This window comes from Myiozetetes cayanensis, unplaced genomic scaffold (assembly GCF_022539395.1).
Source record: "Myiozetetes cayanensis isolate MyiCay16 unplaced genomic scaffold, myiCay2020 scf22, whole genome shotgun sequence".
NCBI classification, from domain to species: Eukaryota; Metazoa; Chordata; class Aves; order Passeriformes; family Tyrannidae; genus Myiozetetes; species Myiozetetes cayanensis.
The window spans coordinates 6530264-6553537 of NW_026087434.1; the positions used below are offsets into that span (position 1 = coordinate 6530264).

Below are 23274 nucleotides of genomic sequence, written 5' to 3' on the forward strand. Positions count from 1 at the left end.
ATTAAAGTTTGTCTGCTTTGACCTTCTCCTTACTACTGATTTATTACAAAAGAAGGTGATATAAAGTGCCTGGGTAGTAGTAGTAGTAAATTAACAAATTTGTTACAATATCTATAGAAAGATTTTGCTGCTTGAAGAAGGTTGGAAAAAAGGTTTAAAGCTTGAAATTTACCCTTTTTGCTTTTTATTGTAACTTTCACTCCAAATGCCAATTTTTGGTGAAATAACCAGGTGTGCTTGAACACAGGATGACGAGCACATAGTTCTGGAGCCAGGAGATCTGTTTCCACCTTTCTCACCCCCGCCCTCCCCAAGGGGAGAAGTGAAGAAGGGACCTCAGAACCCTCAGCTGTATCGTCTCTTCCGTGTCTTGAAGACCCCAATAATTGATAACGTCAGGTGGGTTTTGACAGTCATCCCTCATGGGTGGGCTGAGCACAGCGTTCTAATCAGGAGGTTTATGTCCAAGGGAAGTGCAGGCTTAGGGTCTTGGTTGCTGAAATCTCAAACTGGTTTCCATTTCTTAGGTGGTGTCTGGAAATGGCTTTGTCACGGCCTGTGACAGCCCTGGACAATGAGAGGTTCACGGTGCAGTCAGTGATGCTGAAGTACGCCGTCCCCATTGTGCTGGTAGGTCTCATTTCAAGCCTTTGTCCTTGAAAATAGCCATGTTTTGCCAATAAAGGTGAAGAATCTGCAGCCATCAACAGGAAACTGTGGCCAGGCCCTAAGTCATGCAGCTGACTCCGTGTGTACCTTGGGCAGTTCAGGGAAGCAAAGATGCTGAGCCTTGTAACTGTGGGAGTGGACACAGGAACTGCAGCAGCAGATCAAATGTATCTTCCAAACTTTCCCAGGGCTGAGCATGTTACAAGGCACTGAAAACTCCTTCCCTGCAAGTACTAGTAAGTTAGCTGACAGTGCCATCTCTGAATTGCAGGCCGGATTCCTGATCACCAACGCTGTGCGCTTCATTTTCAAAGCTCCTGGAATTGCTTCTTGGCAGTACACTCTTCTTCAGCTGCAGGTAAAGGAGAGCTTTGAGCTCCACTACACCACCACTGAGACTGATTCCCTCCCTCAGCCACTTGCTGCATCCTGTGACAGCATCCTGGGCCTGTTGGATCCAGGAGCATTCAGTGGAGCAGGACAATGGCTCTTCCCTGGCCATTCCTCCTAGACTGCCCTTTACATTTTTTGCTCTCTCATTTGCCATATATGTATAGATATATGTGTGTATATATGTATATATATATATATATATTACATATGGTATCCTTTGCCTTTAAACTTACTAGAGTTTATGCCAAATTCAGCAGGAAAACCAGGATTTATTCATGGCCTCCTTCATTACATGTCTGTAAGGTGTGCTTTTCCCTGTGTGGCACTCCTTCCAGTCTCCTTCCTTCCTGCCCTGGCCTTTTCCCCATCCTCTCCCTGTGGTGGAAAAGATGTCATGTGAGAGGTCTGACTTCTTGTTCTCTCTGGGCTTGTTGGTGATTACAGGCTGGTTTTTTTTCAGGTGAATGGTGTCTTACCCATCCTTCCATTGCTCTTTCCTGTCCTGTGGGTTCTTGCTACAGCCTTTGGAGAAGCCAGAGTCCTGGCCCAGATGAGCAAGGCCTCATCCACCTCACTGGTAGGTATCTCTCCACACCAAACTGTTGCAGAGACAAGGGCAGGAGATGAAAAGGCTCTGTGAAGTGAGCACAGTGAATACAGAAGAAGTATCCACATATTTGTAAAACCTTGTTGGATCTTTGGTTGTTCCACCTGTGCCCTCTCCCTGGAGTACAATATTACTTCTTCTTAAACAGATGCTTTTATTTTTTCAACCTCTCTACACATATCCCAAGGTGACAGGAAGCTCTGGAGATTCCATAAAACTCTTCAAGGCTTGTGCTTTCTATCAGATAAATAGAATTTGTCAAAGCTATCCCAACAAGAGGGGTCAACATGGAGATAAATTAGTGGTGGCTGTAACTTGGGAATGTTTAGCCACTGGGAAGGAATGGGATACATGAGATCCTCTGCAATCCGCTGTTTTAATGTGTGGGCTGAACAGCCCTTTCCTGAGACTCTGGGGTTTCACTTGCAGGCATGGCATTTGCAGTAGGTCAGGGAGTGAGAGAAGTTTCTGGATTTGTGCTGATTTGGGGAGTGGAGTTTGGTGGTCTGATGGAACGTGATGCCTGTTGAGTGTCTTTCGTTCTGTCCTGGTGGCAATGTTGGTGAGGTGCACTGAGCTATGTTTGTCTTCTGTGCTGATTTCTGTTACTTGGGCAGAGTTTCTCTCTTCTTCTTGTCTTCCCTTGGCCTCTGTGGCCCTGGGTGTGTTTTCTGTTCTGTACCCTGTAGTTGTAGATGACACAGCTTCCTGTGTCCTGGGAGGGAGGAGACCTGTTACATCCCTCAGTGCCATTTCCACCTTCACCATTTCTTCTCAGTGTTTTCTCCACTTTACCTTTCCTACCCATTCTCAGCATCACTTGGTTTCTATCTTTGGAACCTTCCTCTTTCCCTTCACACCTTGTTATTTGGGAAAAGCCAGAGCTCCTTGGCTTCCTTGCTTCATCTCAGCGTACCCATTTGCCCTGTCACTCATACTTGCACCTTCCTTGTGTTCTTTCCTGTCTTCTCCTCTTTCTTGTCCAGGCAACTCTCTCTGTCCAGCCAGCTCTTTCTGTGACATCTCAAACATGATCCTCCCTCCTTGCTGCTGCAGAACAGCTGTTGGGATGTGCCTTGGTCATTCATCCCCTGACCAAGGCAGTCTTGGCCTCTCTTTCCCTTCCTTCCTTCTCTCTTCTCTGTTCAAAATATAGCAGGTAAGACTCCTTCCCTCTCCAAACACTTGGCCCGTGTGACACTCTTCTCCCCTTCCTATCATGTTCAAGGTGTTTAATTCCCATTTTTTCCAGGCCATAGGTGACCCTTGTGACTGTTTGCAGGACACAAACCGGTGCCCCCCCAAAACAAGCCCCTGCCTCGAGTTGTGTTACTACAGTTGGACTACGGCAACATTTCTTTTAGAAAGGAATTTGCTGCTGGTTTGGAAATATTTGTACTGCCTTTGATAGGTTATTTCAGTCATTATTTACCTTCACTGCTAAAAAGGGCATTCTATTTTAGTGGGAATTTTTGCGGTATCTGATTTTCAGCCCTTGGAACATTTACATCTTTTGTCTCCTAGATTTACGAGCGTGTCAATCAAAATTCTGGTCTATTGTAACTACTCACATTCCCTTTTACCACCTCTGGTTAAGTAAACAGCTTAAGCACCTTGAGGCACTGTAAGCGTATTTTCCAAACCTCTAATCTTTCTCTTGGCATTCCTCTTAGCTTTCTCCAGTGTTTCAGGATCGCTGTAGAATTATGAATCTCAAAAGCCACAAAATATTCCAGTAACACTTTGTGCTTGTGCTGAATTTCAGAATGATTTGGACTTTCTAGTCTATATTCCCTTGTTTGTGCAGCAAAGGATCGTATTAGATTCTTTAGCCATTGCTTTAAAGGGCCAGGCTTTGTTCAGCTGCAGTTACTGCTTTCTAAGAGTCCTCATCCTGTAAGTCCAACCTTCATCTTTGCACCTAAATATGCAGCCTTAGTTTTGTGCCTGTTGGGATACATGTTTTTGTTTGTTACCCAAGCAGTGCATATTGTTCTGTAACAGTGGTCTGTTCTCCGTATATTGCAACCTGCCCCAAACTTTGTATAGTTTACAGTCTCTGTCAGTACTTTTTTTTTTCAGTTTTCTTTCACTAAATACCCACGTTTGTCCCTGCTTGAGGTAGTAACACATCCTATTGCAAATTATTTTTCTGTTCCATTTAGGGATAGTCTATTTCTGATATATCTAATATGGGCCCTACTTCCCTGGTATTTTTGTTAGAAAAACAGTAAAGTATTTATAATCAAGTCAAAGTACCAAATGGTTTATGTCAAAAGCATTACTTTTATCAGTCAAATTTATAATTTTGTCAAAAAAAGATATCACAGCAGTCTGATGAGATTTGCTGCTCATATACTTGTGGTGTTTGGCACTGGCTGTATTATTCCATTTCTTTTAATTAAGTCTCATATTAGCTGCTCTGTTATTCTGTCTGAAATCAAAGCCTGTCTGGGGTCCTGTGGTAACTTGGATGCTTCTCCTTCCCTTTTTGGGCATTGGCACCACTTCCATTGAACTGGGACTTAATCCATAGTTCAAGCCTTGTGCAAAATCAGCAGTAACAAGTCATTGTCCAGACCTGCTAATTTAAACATATTTACTTTCAGTAGCTAGTGTTGGAATGGAAAATATTTCATAGTTATCATATGGTGTGATTGTATCACTGAATACAGAATTGCAATATTTATTTAACACGTCTGCCTTGCCTCCAATATCGTGTGCAATTTCAGTGTCTTTAGCAAGCAGTGGACTGGCTTTAATTTACTAATGGTATACTTTCCCTAGTTTTTATGCTAATTTTTATTTCTATTTTCACTTCCACTCAGAACTGGATTCTTATTTTTACTATGGGATTGTTGCTTTTTAAAATGGTGACAAAATATTCTTAGTTTCTAATTATCCTTCATAGTTCTCAGTTTAAATTATTTCTGACAAATTCTCTTGGCTTTTTTCAGCTTTGTTAAACTGATCCTTTTTAAAGTGTCAGATATATGCATTATTATTTGGGATGCTGTTTTATTTACCTACAAATGTAATTGCCATATCCACTTTTGCTTATGAATAGACCTAAACTTTTCCAAAATTCCATCTACTGTGGAATTCCTTTGTGCTGGATGCACACATTCTGAGTTAGGGAATTTCTCGCTGTAATTCCACAAGCCCCTTGGTAGTGCCCTGCTATAATTTCTCTTCATTTTCTATCCACACCCCGTTCATGTCACCTCATTCCTCCGTGTCCGTCGTGTTCCAGGCTCCTGCTTTTCCAACCCCTTTTCCAGCTCCCTTCCTGTAAGTGACCCATATAACTTAAAACCAGATCAGTCATTCCTGGCTCTTTCTGTCTAAAAATAACCAGCCAGAAAAGAGCCTCCTCTGGGTCTAATTGCTATTATTTTCTCTGTAGACATTCAGGTAATGACTGTGTGTTCCTCTGTGATGTACAGCACCAAGCACTTTGCCTGTGCTTCACAAGTAGATAAAGCCAGAGTCCATTAGAGATTTAATTGCTTTGATGAGTTATTGGTCTGCCTTGGTACAGAGACTCCCACAGAGCAGGGCTCCTGATTTCTCCTCTCTGAAGGCACATACTGAGGGATGGATGTTCCTCATGACACATTTCTGAGCACAATTATAGTAACTGGTCTCTTCTCTTGCTGCAGCTTGCTAAGTTTTCAGAGGACACTCTCAGCAGCTACACAGAGATGGTATCTTCTCAGGTACTATTATTATGAATTGTTTTCTTCCATCTTCACTGCAGAACTTCATGGTATCCTTTCCCTTCCTCTCTGATCTCCTGCTTGTTCCTAGACCCCTTTGACTCGTGTCAGTTGTCCATTGTCACTCATTTGTTGCTTTAATTTGCAATGCATGCAGGTTGCATGTCTTTCCCCTGCACCTTCCAGTGTAAATGCTGCTCTGCTGACCAGAGATTGAGGTGACTTCAACACTGAGTCCAGTTGTGCTTTCCTGAATATTGCAAATGGTTTGAAATCAACGTTTTCTGTCCTGAAGACAGTGCCTCTTTCAAGTCCTGTTCCAGGAACAAAACAAACTTTTTATGGTGTGTGTCAGAAAGAAGGGAAGTATTTTGTATATACTAAAAAAACCTCCTTTTTCAAGCCAAAACTGAAAACCAGAGGGGATGGTGGTCAGCAAGACCAAACATACAGAGGGGACCACAGGATGTTCAGGCTTTTTAAAAGTCTGATCCTGTTTCATAGGTTCCTTATCAGCTTTAAGCACATTATTACTGCTTCCAAAGCTGGGGCAATTAAACATATAGAAGAGCTTTTTTTCTGGTGAAGGAACTGCTCTGGCCACCCATAAATTGCATCATCCAGATTAAACAGGTGGGTAGATGAAAGACACTTCTCTGCCTAATCTGGAATTAAGATTCCCTTTTCCATAAGGAGGCAGATGGACTCCAGCAGTGATTAAAAATCCCTAGATATTATAAGAATCAATTCCTATCTCCTTGCTCCCAGTCACTCAGAGAAATGTACATGGGTGCAGGCACGTGCTTCCTTTGATGAATATTTTGTTATCTTTCTGTGCCAGTTCATCATTTAGCTGAGATGTTTCTCAGGTTGTAAATGGGAGTGATTTGAGCTGACATCATTGATGAGATTTGTTTCTTTTGTACCTATGGCACATTTTTTGCTCAGAAGAAACTGGTTTAAATAAGAGCTTTTTTTTTTATTTCTGGTGATAGCTCATGATTGTTTTGCATTTGATCTGACTGCTGTACTAACCCTCAGGATCCAAGGAATGTGATTTAAGGAACTTCGGTGATGTGAAGCCCAAGGCCTCAAACTCTTATAATCCAAGGGGATGAGTTACTTTAGGAAAAGATACTGAGAGGTAGCAACTGATTCACGTGAAATGAACTCACTTCAGAATTCCACTCTGGGTTTTTGGGTAGGCAGAGGTAGTTTCAGTGAATTCTCAATTCAACAATCAAACTGTCTGTTAGTGCTCTGTGGAAGGGGAAGGAGTGCTTTTCCCTTGGGGACATCAGCACTGTGTCAGGTAACAGGTTCCCACAGAGACTGATGTTTATCTTGCAGTGTATCACTGTGTTGAAACTGAAAGCAGGTAATGTCATACTCCCTTTTTTTCCTTCTCTCCCTTCATCTTCCACGGAATGAGTCTTTAATTGGCTGATGTCCTCTGCTTCCCTCGTCAGGAAATGATTCGCTGTATCTGGAGTCACTTCCTCTGTGTTTTGAAAGGCAAATCCCCAACTCTGAGCTTCACTTCCAGCTTGCTCCACAGCCTGGGATCTGTCACTGTGAGTATTGCTGAGTTGTCAGAAAGAGGAGTTCTGTGTGGATGCTGCATTTTCACTGTTCATGTCCTTCCCTGAGCACAGGCTGTTAGCAATCAGCTCACTGTGCTGGAATTAGAAACCCTTCAGGCACCTGTCTTTGTAGAAAAGTTTTTAACTGCCTTATCATGTCCAAGCAGCACATTTACAGGCTAAAACAATGGTTAGAGATACTCTGTGACATCTGTCAGGATGTCTGTGTTTTCCAGCTCTGGTTCTGGTCCCATTACCTTCTTGACTCCTGTTCAAGAACCAGCTGGTTTGGGTCCTGATAAGGTACTGGCTGGTGAAACAGGTTGAGCAGTTGCTTCCTTCCCTTAGTCTTCATGCCTAGTTTTGTAATATCCTGAGATAAAATTGGTGTTAAACTACCCATCAATCCTGTTAGAGGAAGGAATTATTGGATTTCTTGGAGTCTTATTAGGTGCAGTTTCTTAAGACAGAAGGTTGGGGAAGAAGAGACTTGTCTGTCCTCCCTTGTGTTTATTAAACTCACGATATTTACATCTATGCCTGAACACTGAGACATGTTTTCACTGAGATTTTGCTTTCTTGGGGGTGTTGTGGGATGTTCCAGGTGCTCTGCTGTGTAGACAAGCAGGGGATTCTTTCCTGGCCAAACCCCAGCCCAGAGACTGTTCTGTTCTTCAGTGGGAAGGTGGAACCACCTCATGATAGCCACGAAGATCTGACTGATGAGCTGTCTACACGGTCCTTCTGCCATCCTGAGATGGAAGATGAGGTGAGTGTGCCAGAATTCTTTGCCTAAAATGTGAAGAAGCAGCAAGGATGAGATCCTCTTCTACAGGAGCCCTGAAGCAGCAGGTGAATCAGCAGTGGCTGGGGTTCAGCTGCTCTATCACCATTTGTTTTGTTGGTCTCTTGCAGCCCCACGAAAGGGACGCTTTGCTCTCTGGGCCCTTGGCAGACACAGTCCACATGACCAATGAACAAGAGAGGAACAACTGGTCCAGTGACCCTGCAAAGCCTCCTGATGCCCCTGCCCACCGGAAGCCGAACAGCAGAAGCAAACACCCCTCTGGATCCAATGTGAGCTTCAGCAAGGACACGGAGGGTGGAGAGGAGGAACACACTCAGGTAGGATGCACTGGAGAGGCACACAGTAGGCTTTTGTGGAGCTGTAAGACAGATTCAAACCCATGGAGTTTGGGGGAATTTACACTTTTGGGGAATTTTCCTGGGAATTCCCGGCAGGATTCTGGGCTCCAGCTGTATTCTCTGTAACCAACTGGAGTTTCCCTGTCCGTTGGACCAGGTTGCTGGGGACAGCGAGGTGTTGGCTTGCGAGGCTGAAGACTTCGTGTGTGACTACCACCTGGAGATGCTGAGCCTGTCCCAAGACCAGCAGAACCCCTCCTGCATCCAGTTTGACGACTCCAACTGGCACATGCACCTGAATTCCCTGAAGCCCCTGGGCCTGAACGTGCTGCTCAACCTCTGCAACGCCAGCGTGACGGAGCGGCTGTGCCGCTTCTCCGACCACCTGTGCAACATCGCCCTCCAGGAAACACACAACGCTGTGCTGCCTGTCCACGTGCCCTGGGGCCTCTGTGAGCTTGCCAGGCTAATAGGTGAGGAGAAATTGGATGAGCAGACTCAGAGAAATCAGAGCTGTCGATAGACACTTAATCCTTAGAGAGCACAAGAATATTTCCCCGGTCCTGGCTGCTGAGAAGGTGGAAATACAGAGCTGACTCTGCTGTTGTTCAGTTGCCAAAAGAGTCTATTAAAGAGATTGCTTTTGGCAAGTTCTGACATTGTCAACACTATCAAAGGAATGAATGTCATCAAGGATATTGCCAGCCAGCCCTGGCTAGGCTTGGTATTCTTCTGACCCAAGTCTACCAGTCTCATCAGGAGACAAAGAATACCTGCTAATGAACAGATATCTGCCCTGTCTTTACTGTAAGGCCTTACAGGGAGTTTGGGAATAAATGATGTGAGGTACCTCAGCTCATTTTATAGGTTGGAAAACTAAGGCAAAGGAGAGATAAGAGGTTAAAGGTAACACTAGGATTAAAATCTGAACACCTGAACTCACTTCTGTGCCTGTCCTTTAATGTCACAGTTCCTCTCTTCAGTGAACCAGAAGCATGAACGCTGTAATTACTCATAACATCCAGTCCTTCTGAATGTTTTTAATCATAGATCTTGAGCCATCTTTGTGTAGATGCACAGAGAGCACAGCTTACCTACCAGTTCCGGCAGAGATGTCAGAATGAGCACAGGCAAAGAGGGTGGCACAGAAGCAGGAGAAGGGACCTTTCTTTTGCTTTGGTTGCAGCCTAATTTTTCTCCTCCTTGTGTTCATGTTTCAGGTTTCACACCGGGTGCTAAAGATCTTTTCAAGCAGGAGAACTATTTGGCCTTGTACCGCCTGCCAAGTGATGAGATGGTTAAGGAAACAATCCTGGGGAAGCTTTCATCCATTACCAAGAGGAGACCCCCCCTGAGCCACATGATTAACCTGTTTGTGAAGGACACCACTACCAGTAAGGCTGCTCCTTTCTTTGGGCATCCACTTGGAATGGGGAGGATCTTTTCTGAAGAGAGCCTGGAAAATGTCAGGCTGGAAGAGTCTGGAGTCCCTGTGGGGTGATAGCCCTGCCCTGTCCATGGCCAGCACAGATATGCTCAACAAACCTTAGTGATCAGCTGTGGCATACTGAGGGGGGGAATTCTGCACAGCTTTGACTCACTCCAGAACCATAAATAATTTTTTTACATTATCTTAGCACATAGTAGGCCTCATTTCTGGGATCAAGTGGCAGAGCAGAGCTTGGTGTGGGTTTATTGGCTTTTTAACAGACTTCATGATGGTAGTGAAACTGATACTGCAGAGGGTTGAATATTGCTGAGGGTTTTAGTTAGTGACGCTCATCCTTCTGATAATTCATAATCTTTGTGAGTTGTCTAGTGTATTATATTGCATACTCCCATATTGCATACTAAATAAGAAATCACATAAATCCCGTGCAATCTCACAGTGACCGTGAATACAACACCCGAAGCCAGGCTGACTTCACTCCTTCTGCTCCTTCCTATTGCTGGAGGAATGGCCTGGGATGGAAAGGATGTCCAGCTGGGCACTGTGAGGTCCTAAAGCACCTCAGCAAGATTTAACAGCTTGCCTGTCAGAGCTCTTAGTCTCTTTGTAATTCCTTAAATTGACTGAACTTGGCTCTCTGGAGCTGGCATATGTTCAGTATTGAATCTGAAATATGATCATAATGCTGGCCAGAGTTTTACCAGGTTAACTGTCTTCTCTTGCCTAATTCTGCTTAAATTTATATCTTTATCTGAGGAGGAGCTTTTTCGTTTGTTCTGACTGCTGCTATCTTGCCTTTGTGAACAGGAATTATTTTGATGCTGAGATTCTTAGTGTAGGGAAAAAAACCTGTAACATTGCCTCATTTCAACTCCTTATCCTCATTTTTAAACGGTTTAGTTTAGAGGCTGGAGCTCAGACGAGTATGTGTGTGACCTGGATTATGCTGTCTAGAGTGAATTCTAAGAGGAATTTTGCCAGTTGGGGTTAGTTAACCATTGAACACCTCTCACACAATGGTCTTGTCCCTTGAAGCTTTCTAAAATGTTACCATTTTAGAGGCAGAAATACTGGATTGTGCAGATAACATTGGCTGAAATCAAATGGCTCTGTTTATGCAGAGGTCAGACCAGATGATCATAACTGACCTCTCTTGATACCTTATTTGTGAATAAATCTTTGAATCCACCCACTCCCATGGCAGGCTGCAGTCAAAGGGAGATGCATAATAAATTCTGCAGCTGTAGCAGAAAGAGGAGGCAGATTATCTGTATGTTCCCTTGCCATTCCACTGAAATGTGTGTCTCGCCATCTGGCAGCGTTCATCCCAAATCCATAGTAACCACATGGAAATGAGGGGCTCACCGGCATCTCCATCATCTCTGTCTTCCTTTGCTGTAGCTGCACTCCTCGATTCCTCTTGCCCTGTCTCACTGGCTCAGCTGGAGTGGTTTGGTTCTTCCTAACGAGTCCCAGCAGCCATGAATGGCTGGTCATACTCCCTGCCTTATTCATTAGTTTTTTGCCTTTTGCCAGAGAAATCCTGGCTTTCAAGTCTGCTATTTGGGCAGGGAAGAGGCTGAGCTCACTTCACTGGCAGTGAACTCCTTCCAGTTTATAATGTGTGCTGTCACTGCCACTTACTCCTTAGCAGGATTGTGGTGTGGGATGCTGATGGGATTGAATGGGAAGTGGATTGCAGTTGCTGTCAGGCATGAACGTGGGTACATCCCTGTGTGTGTGGTCATCTGCAGGTTCCAGCCCTCTGTCCAGGAGATAGGTTTTGCGTGGATCAATAAACATCTCTTGTTCCCTCTTTCCCAGCAAGGACTCTCTGACCTTAGGAGCAAGGTGGGAAGGATTAGGTGTTTATACAATAAAATCACCCAGAGCTCTGCACAAGTACTCCTTTGTGTCCCTGAGACAGGTTCCTTCTTTCACACACAGCTCCTCTTCGTCTCAGAGGTTTGTTATGCTGATAAACTTGGCGTGTGATGAGTATTTATAGCAGAAAGCAGAGAGCTGCTATGTTTTGGAAAATCCTCTGGTGTTCCTGAAGGTCCCTGCCTGGTTTGTGCAAGTGGATATTCTTGGCTCTTGATTTCAGCCAGTGTGAGCATTAGCAGTCAGCAACAATGCCTGCAAGAAGCCTCTGGGCTCATTTTTCTTGGCAGTCATTTTTTTTTTTCATTAGCTCAGCTTTGAAGCTGTTGGGGGCAAAGTCACAAAGCAGCTGGAGGAGGGAGCATAGACAGAGAGGTCTACGTGAGCGCAATGTTAATGTGCTGATGCAAATGAGAGGGAGCAGGAGCTGTGGAGGGGGGGCAGCCCCACACCCTTTAACTTGTGTCCTGTGCCTGGGACCTGCATCGGACAAGAGATATCACACACCTTCGAGAAAAACTTTTCAGCACTTCTGTCTGCAAGAGGGAACAAGAGATTTAAAGTCTGTATTAAAGAGTAAAGTAGAGAAAGAAGAAAATCCAGGACAAGCTGTGGTGTCCATTGATTTTTAGTTCTTCCCTAATCACAGCGTGAGTTACTTTTTTAGAGTCTGTTACGTTGAACTTTTGACCCATCCTGATTTAACACGTTTTCACGACCTTTTGTGAAACAGGCTGCTATCTGACAGGTCACACTGTCAAATTATCTTCTGCTACTTGAATGAAAAGTATTCAAGAATAGCTCTTACCCTTTAGTTCTATGTCTGGCCTAAAAATGAATGCACCTTCCAGCGTGGGCTGACTTTGATCCCCGTAGGCTCATCACTGCTACTTGTACTTTCTTCAGAAGAGGCTCACAGCAATCTCTCTCCTTCTGCTCTGTTGGATACAGAAGCAAGATATTATCCCACCTTTGTAGGAGCAGGATTGATACACAGTGTAAGGGGAGAACAGGAAGGGACCACGTGGCTCACATTTTATCACAGCCTTGTTTGAACCCACAGTCAGACAAAGAGCAGCTGCAGGTGTATCATCATCCTTGAGTTATTTCTCAATGGAGACTGAAGACTTTCAGCAAAGGAAAGGGGATATCTGGGGTGCATCAAAGCAGTTTGTGGGAACAACCACCTTTGACAAATAAGGGAACAGCTGGTGTGAAATCCCTTTCCTGGGAGCCTGTATGTGTGATGCTAACTCATTGTTCTCCTCACTTCAGGCACTGAGCAGATGTTCTCCCATGGGACAGCTGACATCATCCTCGAGGCCTGCACAGACTTTTGGGATGGCACTGATATCTACCCCCTCTCTGGCTCTGACAGGTGGGCAGCTTCCTCATCTGGTGTATTCGGGAGCTTCAGATAAATTACAGAAGGAACCTGGTCACTCTGCTAAAATTCCCTTTATGGTGTTTGTTAAGCTGCTTAAGAGCAGCTTCAAGTAGGTTATGAACATGAGCTGTCTCTGCTTATAATTAATTGTTATCATTACAATAATAACGAGCAATTTAAGAGATTAGATAGCAACAAGTACCCAGTTGGACTGTAAGAGCAAGCCACGTCTTACTGTATCTGTTTAAGATTTTGGCCTCTTGTAAGTGGGTTCTGACTGCACTGTGCAGCAGGGCCATGAATTATAATCAGGCCATGCTGGTGGCAGAGAATTTTTTGTTGTTGTTCAAGACAAGTGTCTTGTCTTAAATTAAATGCAAAATGATCAATTCTGCCTGAGCCAATCTACACAATGCATCACACCCTTTGAGTCTTGCTGCAATATCTGATGGTGTCTGCTGCATTTCCATCTATAGGCTGAATCTCTCTCCCTGCTAGCAGAGCAAACCAGTGATGTTTAGTTTCACTGACTAGCAGCACATTGTTCTTCAAAGTCTGCTTTCCTCAGGTGTAAGAAAACTCCCACTGATCCTTTTTGGAATATTTATCATCTTAGAAGCCAGTGAAAAATCCAATGTATAGTCTAATTTTTTACCTTTGTGTTTTCAGCTTGGAGAAGGAACTTTATCTAATTCTAGTGACCGAACAGTGACCAAATGGACACTTCTCATACAGCTTCTGGGACCCAAACTCTGAAAGAGGATAGGAGAAAAGTCTGTTACTGCAACTATCTCTGCCATAGATACTATTGTGAGAGTTGTCAGTTCCCTCCTTGGTGTTTATCTCCCCACAGATAAATTAACTCTGATGAATTAAGCTTCTGCTGTCATGCAGGGAACTTCCTTGGAGTCATCTGGCAGCCATGTAGAGCATATTGCATTAATAAGTGTATGGAAAGAGCACTGTGTTCATGCTCATCAATCTGAGGAGCAAACAGAAAGTTCACCACTGCTCCAATGGAATATGTGCTTTTGTTGTCCTGGAGTGCCTGCAGCTTGGAGGATGCAGGAACAGTAGGGAAAGGCTTATTCAGACTCTGACCACTCCTCATGGAAGACATTTCTCGAAATACTCGTAACTGCAGTGGGCACTGTCAGACACGGGGCACATTTTTGCTAATCCTGCCTGCTTTTTCCCTGTCCCACATAGGAAGAAGGTGTTGGATTTCTACCAGCGAGCCTGCCTGTCAGGATACTGCTCTGCCTTTGCCTACAAGCCCATGCATTGTGCCTTGTCCTCCCAGCTCAACGGGAAGTGCATCGAGCTGGTGCAGGTCCCGGGGCAGAGCGCAATCTTCACGTGCTGCGACCTCCCTGGGACAACCCCCATCAAACAGAGCAGCAGGAGGAATAGCTGGAGCTCAGATGGTATGTGTCCACAGTCCTGTCGATAATAAGGCCTTGCTGCTGGGCCAGGTGCTTGGTCTGATCAGTCAAGAGCTGTAAGAACACTGTTATTCGGAGTAGCAGATGGAAACTGAGAAGGAAGGGTTTCTGAAGTGCATTTCCAGAGGAAGTAGCAATGTAGCAGCTGGTAGGTGTATTTCTAGTTATGTTGTTGAAGCTTGCAGAGAAATTCTTCTCCTTGTGGGAAGTCTGTTTCTAAAGCTGGCTACCGAGAGTCAAGACTTCTGGCTATTTTGATACTCGGTTTGCTATTTATCTAATTTTATGGAAATCACATGTGTTGGGTTTTTCAGAGGAATGAAATGTGTGGTGGTATGTGACTATTCTCCCTTGATGGATTTTATTTCTGTGCTGAAGGAACTGATTGCCACTAGATGAACTGTACATCTCGTCCAGAACAGCAGTGGAAACTGAGAAATAAGCACATACCATTACATAAATCCAGGAGGCTCTTTTGGGAAGCCAATCTTAATCTCTCTCTGCCTTGGTCCCCCATTCTGTAAACTGTGACTAGTGGGCTTCCCAGCAGCTGGGGACAGCTGTGACTGTTTTCACAACACTTGTCAGTCCCACCTGTGGCAAGTTTTGCAGCTGTGTGAAGTGTTTTATTATTTTGTTCCTCATGCTGCATCCAGCTCCCACTCACCACAGGCCGATGAGGTGATGGTGAAGGAACCCTTCAAAGAGCCTTTGCAGGGTCTCTGGGAGTGTCTGTGGTGTCACTGCAGGGGACACGATCCGGTTCCTTTGCATCAGCCCCTCGTGCTCTGATGCCACTCTGCCTCAACGAGGCTCACCATGTTGTTTAAGCACAGTAGGATGTGTTTAAAAAGCACAGGTGAACATTATGCAGCACACACCCTTTACCTTTCTGCCCCAATTCCTTGTGACTGATCCCTGTCTTCTGTTTTGTCTCTTTCCTTTCCACGCTTGCTGTTTCCCACTTGTACTCTTGGTCACGTATGTGGGGATGCCCTGAAACTGCTTCTGTGACTGGGTATGCTGGGACAAATGGATGTCTCTGTCCTCCTGTGTGTGTGTTCTGCACGTTCCTGTGTGTCTGGGTACTGTGCCCTTGGTGGCCTCCCCACCACGTGTCCTTTGTCTGATGCACATGTGGCCCCTCATGTCTCAATGTGATTGCTTGCATGCCTGAAGAAGGGATTGGGGAAGTGATGGAGAAGGAAGACTGTATCCAGGCTCTGAGTGGACAGATCTTCATGGGAATGGTCTCATCTCAGTATCAGGCCCGTCTTGACATTGTCCGCCTCATTGATGGATTGGTCAATGCCTGCATCCGTTTTGTCTACTTCTCCCTGGAGGATGAGCTCAAAAGCAAGGTAAGCTGTCTCTGCTGAACCCCCTGAACTTGCATGGCCCCTGGTTGTCTGACTGGAGAGTTTAGCTCCGGTGCAATCTAAGGTTAATCAGATTCAGCTCGCTAATGAGTCCAGAAGGTACCTGGGCTCCAATATGGCATCGGTCTGCAGTACCCTGGCCTGGGCAGCCACACTAAAACCCTGTGTCTGCTCTCCCACAGGTGTTTGCTGAGAAGATGGGTCTGGAGACTGGCTGGAATTGCCACATATCCTTAACACCCAACGGTGACGTGCCTGGCTCAGAAATCCCTCCCTCCAGCCCCAGCCACGCTGGCTCCCTGCACGACGACCTGCACCAGGGTGAGAACGGCTCCTGGGCCACTTGGAATTCCATGGGTTTCCTGGAGGGTTCCTTTAAACCCATTCACAGGTTCCTGTGTCCACACCAGACACCTGATCCTTCAGAGCTTTGAGCACCAAACTGGAAGGGCCTGAGGTGTGCGTGTGAGCAAGAGCTCTTCACGTTTATAGCCTTTCTACCCAGCCAGTACCACAGTTGTTGGAAACAGACGTCCAGCTGTGCACCAGCTGCCATGAATTTACAACTGCTCGTCAGGGCTTTTGGTTCTTTTTGGGGTCCTGGTCAAGCCACTGAGGGTCTCTTGTCTGTGCATTACCTTTTTTTCTTACTTCAGGTGGGATTTCTGCACTCTCTTCCCCTGGAAGGACAGCAGAACAGATAAACTATCATGTCTTAAAAGAGCAGAGACTAGGCTCACACATCTACCTCTGAACAGATTAGTCATCTAAAAATACAGCATTTTAGATGACTGAGTGGGAGATCTAAGTGTTGCTAACCTAGAAAATCAGGCCTCACGTTTCCTGGCTTCTGCAGTGCCATGTGAATATACCATGTGGGTGGCACAGGGGTGGCAGAGGCAGGTTGGTGCTTATTGTTTGTGCTGCTTCTCTCTGCTCCAGTTTCTCGAGATGATGTGGAGGGGCTTCTGCTCATGGAAGAGGAAGGGCACTCGGATCTCATCAGCTTTCAGCCAACAGACAGTGATATCCCCAGCTTCCTGGAGGACTGCAACAGGGTGAGGGCCCTTTCCCTGGGCACCTTGTGCTGTTGTCATGGTCAGCACTATCACCTCATTACTCCCAAAGGGAATTCTTCAAAGCACACAGACAGGTTTACACTGGGACTCCTGATTGCCCCCAGCCTCTTCCAGCTTGGTATCTGGAGCCTGGGAAGTTTGGGATTCTCTCCCCTTGTCACTTCTGCTGAACAGCTCTTTGCTTTGGAGTTTAGGAATGGAGATTTCCACACGCAGAGCAGCCTTGAGAGCTGCATCTCATTTCCTCTGGGTCCCCTTCCCATGGGCTGGGCAGGGAGTGGGAACATCCCCACATTCCATGCAGACAAAGGAAACTGTCTCTCCTCCAGCTGTGAGCTGTGAGCCATGGGCTGGTGCTGCCCAGTCAGTGTGGGACAAGCTCTTCCTTCCTCCTAAAAACCTAATGCTCAGCAGAGGTTAGAGGAATATCAGAGATAGATCCAAGTTAAAAAAAAATAAAATAAAATCCATTAGGTCTGGTTTCAGAAGGCAAGAACCCTTCTTCCCTTGCTGCAATGGTGATTTGGCTGCAATTGAAATAGATCTTGTTGCTGGGAGACAGCACATGTGTCTGACTGAACTCTCCACACAGGTAAAAAGCCCTTAGAAATCCTTGAGCACAGGTTTATCACACTGACCTTACAAACCCTGAGAGCAAGCACAAGCAGCTTGCATTTTAGTGTAGAACTTTTATCAAAAAACCTTTGACAGTGGCTTGGGACAGCCAGTTCTATCTACAGGGACATGAATTTTTATCTGATCTAGCAGTTGCATAATTCTAGGAATCATCACTCATTTCAGCAGTTCACTCTGAGATGCCTCTCCCACACACACACACACACACTACTGCCCTGCTTAATCCCTCCTTTCTCTTTTCCAGGCCAAACTCCCTCGGGGGATCCACCAGGTGAGACCTCACCTGCAGAACATTGACAATGTGCCTTTGCTGGTGCCCCTCTTCACAGACTGCACCCCCGAGAGTAAGTGGCACAGAGTGTGAGTCTGTCCTGCTGCTGCCCATGAACACCTTCCCCATATTTGCTCTGGCTCATCCCAGCGTGGACTCGGGTGAAGGGAAGGGGGTACATTCCAGAAGTTTGGAAGGGCATGTGGGTATTAATGACCTTCTTGCTACCTGTGGGAAGCATTCATTGTTACCTTCATTTTAGTTCCCATCCACTGAACTGGGCTGGGAACCGCTCCTTTCAATTTGCATTCGTAAGAGACACAAAAGCAAACATCCCAAATGCTGCTGCCTTTTATTAAATAAGTGTTATCAGTGCACCAGGAGCCTTTGATCCCTGCTCACAACCCTCGCTGCCTTATATAACTTGGAAATCACTTCCCAGAAGAATTTTCCCATGGCAGTTGCTGTTAACACCTTCTGCAAAGCAGCAGAAAAAACAGAAAGGGCAAAATTTCTTTCCCTCTCTGAGGCACTGCTTTGTCTAAGAAAGGGGCTGAGTGCTCTGCTGGCTGACACCTGCCCAGGCTCCAGCAAAAGTGTGAAGCATCGTTGTGATTTGGCGTTTTAGAACCTCTGGCCACAGTTTACAGTGTGCCAGTCACAGCCCACTCTGTGCCCAGATTTCTCTCTTTAACAGAAGTGGCAGTTCCCCACCCAACCCCTCACTGGGCTGCAGACCTGTGTGCACCAGGCATTTTAGAGAAGTTTGTTTACACAGGAATCTGTGGAGGTTTTCTTGCCTGGAGCATTCCAGAAAATCCATATATACACATGGAGCTACAGAATAAAAATCAGATCAAACAGCAGCTTTGATTTAGAGGCCCTGGGGGGTGTTGATGATAAACATATTGATGAAGGCTAGAGGTGGTGGTGGGTGGGAGTGCAGGAACAGGGACTGGCTCTGAGGATGGCTAAGTGTGGCACTGCTTTTGGAGCAGTTTGCTATACTCCCTCTGTTCCTTTAGACTTGGAAGAACAGTAGTGATGTGCTGCTGAGCAGGGTTTGAAATGGTGTATTTGTATTAGATTTATTTAGTTTCTGCTGTTTTCTAACAGTAGCATTTGATGCTGAAGGTGTCTTATGCACCAGCTCTGGTCTGAAACAAACGTGCTGGAGAGGCAAATCTCTGGGTCACAGTTCTGTGAACCACAGCTTTGTTCCTGCAGTGGCAGATACACAGAGCACCTGCTCTGCAGTTAATTACCTCTCTAATTGTGTGCTTTGTGGATCTCACTGTACATGACTGGCAGTTGGGGCAAATTTAAAAGATCCCACTGCCTGTTATCCAGACTGGAAGGAGCGTGCGAAACTTCATCTTTGTGTGCACAATGACGTGACACACTGTTCCTCCTTCTGTCCCTTTCAGCCATGTGTGAGATGATCAAGATCATGCAGGAGTATGGGGAGGTGACTTGCTGTCTGGGAAGCTCTGCCAACCTTCGGAACAGCTGCCTCTTCCTGCAGAGTGACATCAGGTGGGGCAGGATCTATTCCTCCTCTGGCTGCCTTTGCCTTGATCTTAGTGAGTGGCCAGCCCTGGGTCACACCTCACCTGTGGGTCGTGCAGGGCGAGCCTCACAATTGCTCTGTCCATTATTAGCTGCATTTTGTCTCCATAAGGGAGGTCTGGGGGTGTTGGGTGGGATGACTGCATAGGTCCCTTGATGCACAGAGAGATTTTTGTCTGGCTTTAAAAGGAAGATGCTCTCTTGCATGCTGGTCTGTTATGCCCTAACTGGCATTACAGATGCTTCCCATTGGCTGAAAGAGTGGAAATACCCCTCTGGATCAGCCAATTTGTTGACCTTGTGGCACAAATCCAAATATGTTGATTATTTCTTTAAGAATAACTGAAAGTTTAGGGGCCATTGATCCTAAATTAACGTCATAGCTCCAGGCTCCTCTACAAGCAAAGTTGACAGAGGTAGCTTGGCACAACACAGTGTGACTGCAAGCTGGACTGCAGTGGAACGTGGATTCTGCTCTGGGATGAGGACTCTCACAGATGCTCCTGTGTTGTCCTTGCAGTATAGCCCTGGACCCTCTCTACCCATCTCGCTGCTCCTGGGAGACCTTTGGCTACGCCACCAGCACCACCCTGACCAATGTCTCTGATGAGCTCACCCCCCTGCAGCTCTCAGGGCAGCTCAACAGCCTGCCCTGCTCCATGTCCTTCCGCCAAGAAGAGAGTACCAGCATCATCCGGCTGATAGAGCAGGTGAGCCAGGCACATCCCCCTCCAGGACACACAGGGAGCTGACATGAGCATTCTCCTTGAGCTGCCCATGGAAAGCTTCCAGCACTAGGTTTTCTTCAGTCTCTTGTCCTTTGCTCGGGAAGCACAACAGAGAAAGAGCCTTCCTGCCTGGCTGCCTGCCTCGGGAATGGTGCCTTGTGGCAAAAGAACATGATTATTGTTCATCTGGATGGAATATAATCTTGCAGAGATCCCTAGAGAGCCATACAACAGTGCATGATTAGGGAGAAGTGTAACCCCAGAAAAGCCAGGAGTTTAAACAAATTTAGCCCTTGGCAAAATTCTGCCTTTTTCTTCATACACTCTACATCCAGGCAAGAAACCTTCCCTTTTTGCTTTCAATGTGTCCAGATCCTCTCCCCTCCCACTTCCCCTGCAGGCCACATGTCCTGCCCCTGCCTGCCAATAACTGCTCCTGGCTGACAGCTGCTCCCAGCACTCGGAGGGCTCTGAGGGTTTGTTCTTCCTTCCAGGCCAGGCACGCGACGTACGGGATCCGCAAGTGTTTCCTCTTCCTGCTGCAGTGCCAGCTGACCTTGGTTGTCATTCAGGTGAGTCCTGGCCTGGCTGGAGACAGCAATCAGCCTGCCCCTTCCCCCTGACCCTCACACAGGGGTTTCTTTTCAAACCTTTTTTCCCCCCAACGTGTGCAGGGGCTGTGCAGTGGCAGCCCAGTTATCAGCTCATCCAGTGTTTTGGGGGAAGCCACCAGCACCCAAGACTTGTGTTGGGTGACAAGTCTCTCCTAGCACTGCTCACACTCTTCACTCTGAATTGTTTCTGTCCAGTTCCTCTCCTGCCTGGTGCAGCTGCCCCCCATTCTCAGCACCACAGACATCGTGTGGCTCTCCTGTTTCTGCTACCCACTGCTCAGGTGAGTCTGTCAGGGTGGCACCTCCTCCCTCCCACCCACCCTCAGGATGCACAGACCAGTCCCTCAGCCTCACTTTGTCCATGTTAAAAGAAAGCTGACCCCACCCACAGCATGCCAAGAAGGCTGCAAGGATTATTCCAAGCACCTGCTTTGACAAGGTGCTTGGAAACAGCAGCAGGAGCATTTGTGTACTGTCTGTGTTAACCCTGACAGCTGTCTGAGAGCTGCTGTTATCTTGGGGCTTGAAACTCCAGCTGAAAATCATCTAATCCTTCACTGGCTGGAGTATGATGGAGAGCCTGGGGTGTCAGGTGGAGGACAAGGTACCATGGGTGGATTTTTCCCCATCACACATTTGGAGGTCACCTCTCTCCCTGTCTGCACCTACCATGAGTAACACCTTTTACAGCATATGCTTAAGGCAGTGGCCAGATAAATGCTAATGGTTCAAGGAGTCTGAGGAGGTTGTTTGGGTTCAAATGATAGATACAGGCAAAAATGCAGTAGTTCTAGTGCCTGAACATGTTACTGAAAGACTAACTTACCTTTCCCCAGCATCTCACTCCTGGGCAAGCCTCCCCACAGCTCCATCATGACCATGGCAACAGGAAAAAACTTGACTTCCATCCCCAAGAAGGTAGGTGGCCCATCAGATTTTAGTTGTTCACACATTTTCTGTTCTGTTTTGTCCTAGTGTTGATGCATAACTGAGGCCCTGTGCCTTTCCAGCTCACTTGGTAAACTGATCCATGGCATGAGCCAGGAAGGGAATTCCTTAGTGCCAGCATGCCCACAGGGCAGATCCACAGTGCAGCATCTCATCTGAACTACAGCTTGTCTTTTGCAGCCACTGATTCTCTGATGGTTCATGGAGAGGAGGTTGTGCCAGTGACATGCCCGTGTCATCCTCCTTCCTCTCCCTTATTCACAGACTCAGCACTACTTCCTGTTCTGCTTCCTGCTGAAATTCAGCCTGACCATCTGCTCCTGCCTCATCTGCTTTGGGTTCACACTGCATGAGTCCTGCAAAGAGGTGAACACCACCAGCCTCAATCTCACAGCCTGCTCCTCCATCATGCTGCACAGGTGAGGATCTGAGCCTGGCACACACCCCTCTTACTCCTGCCCTTCCAGGTAGAACTGATTCCCCTCTAACAAAAGCTTCAGCTTCTTCCCAGCTAAAATGGCTACACAGAGGGCTGGGTGCTCTCCCTACACCCTTGACAATTGCATTGCTCACTGGCACCTCCTGGTAGCAGGACAGCCTGACTCTGAGCTCACACTTAGTTCTCTCAGCTGGTAGAGAAGGATGTGGCCCTGGTGGGAACAGGTCAGACAGTAAATCCCCACTGTTGACTTCTTTCCTGTGTCCTCTCGTTTACTAGCAATGCCGATGGTGCTCCTGACTGGTTTGGGACATTTTCCAACGCTCTTCTTGTAGCCCAGAAGCTCACAGCTGGCCTGATTGTTTTGCACACAGGTAAATCCTAATTCCCAGAACACCATTTCCTACTCTGGGGGAAAACTTGCATCCTTTGCCTCCTTCTTTGCCCTTCGTATGAGAGCATAAACTCCCTGGTAGAAGCAGATACTGCAGTGGCCCCTCAGCACAGACCCTGTTTCACTAAACATTGCCCTGACAGATTAAAAACAACATACTCAGAGCTGATTCTGTTTCCTACCAGCCTGCTGAAGTGCTGATTCCTTTCCAGTCTCACCAGAAGAGCAGCATCCCTCTTCGCCTTCTTGCAAACCAGTAGCAGCACCTGTAGCTCTCCAAAAACATTCCTTACCTCAGAAGTCTCTGCTGCCATCTTGGGAAGCACCCCATTTCCATCCCCTAAAGAGCACTGGTGCAGCTGTAACTGTCTGGGAGCTGCAAGCCTTTTTAAAACCTCTGGAGGGGTGTGGAGCCATGTCCTGCCTGATCCTCATCACCTGCACACCATGGCCTGGCAGAGTAGGTCCAGCTGCTCCCTGACAACCCTAAAGGGTGTCTGCTCCCTGTCCATGTCCTGTGGTGCTGGGCACAGCACTGGGTGTTGAGATGTGCAGGCGTCCAGGTGAGCAGAAATGCCTCCTGATTTGAGAGGAAGCCCAACTTTGGAGAGAGGGAGTGTGCAATGCTGTTTTATGTCCCTCAGACCACTGAGGCAAGGCAGAGCTGTTAGCCTGGCAGCAGTTTAAACACTCAGTTCTCTGCAGACAGCTCTGCATTTCTGGGTAAATGTGTCTCTGGGCTGGAGCTTTCCTCTGGAGCAGGCCTGCAGTGACCCAGAAACAAGGGCACACCCACCCCTGCCCTGCTCACCTGGTCTGGGCCTTTTCCTGCTCTGTTTTACCTCACCAGGCTGTGACCCAACCTCACAGCACAGTACAACCACTGCTCCCCCCTCCCACACATCTGGGGGCTTGGAATTGCTGTGGGGTGGCC

At 46.7% G+C, this 23274-nt stretch overlaps 1 protein-coding gene across 4 annotated transcripts in view; it reads left to right on the forward strand.

Moving 5' to 3' along the window:
* TMEM94 (transmembrane protein 94) overlaps nt 1-23274 on the forward strand; it is a 50017-nt gene that overhangs the window by 22629 nt on the left and 4114 nt on the right. For 2 of the 4 annotated variants that reach the window (XM_050319178.1, XM_050319176.1), the window contains 23 exons: nt 248-399; nt 528-630; nt 941-1027; nt 1523-1639; nt 5332-5388; nt 6858-6962; nt 7576-7740; nt 7887-8096; nt 8275-8590; nt 9338-9511; nt 12727-12829; nt 14048-14265; nt 15463-15644; nt 15845-15983; nt 16605-16720; nt 17622-17721; nt 19076-19184; nt 19738-19927; nt 20440-20517; nt 20755-20840; nt 21396-21477; nt 21772-21926; nt 22226-22320. In XM_050319178.1, the coding sequence (XP_050175135.1) occupies nt 248-399; nt 528-630; nt 941-1027; nt 1523-1639; nt 5332-5388; nt 6858-6962; nt 7576-7740; nt 7887-8096; nt 8275-8590; nt 9338-9511; nt 12727-12829; nt 14048-14265; nt 15463-15644; nt 15845-15983; nt 16605-16720; nt 17622-17721; nt 19076-19184; nt 19738-19927; nt 20440-20517; nt 20755-20840; nt 21396-21477; nt 21772-21926; nt 22226-22320 (3139 nt within the window). The remainder of the gene's footprint in view (nt 1-247; nt 400-527; nt 631-940; nt 1028-1522; nt 1640-5331; nt 5389-6857; nt 6963-7575; nt 7741-7886; nt 8097-8274; nt 8591-9337; nt 9512-12726; nt 12830-14047; nt 14266-15462; nt 15645-15844; nt 15984-16604; nt 16721-17621; nt 17722-19075; nt 19185-19737; nt 19928-20439; nt 20518-20754; nt 20841-21395; nt 21478-21771; nt 21927-22225; nt 22321-23274) is intronic. The other 2 variants (XM_050319177.1, XM_050319179.1) reach the window with 2 other exon arrangements.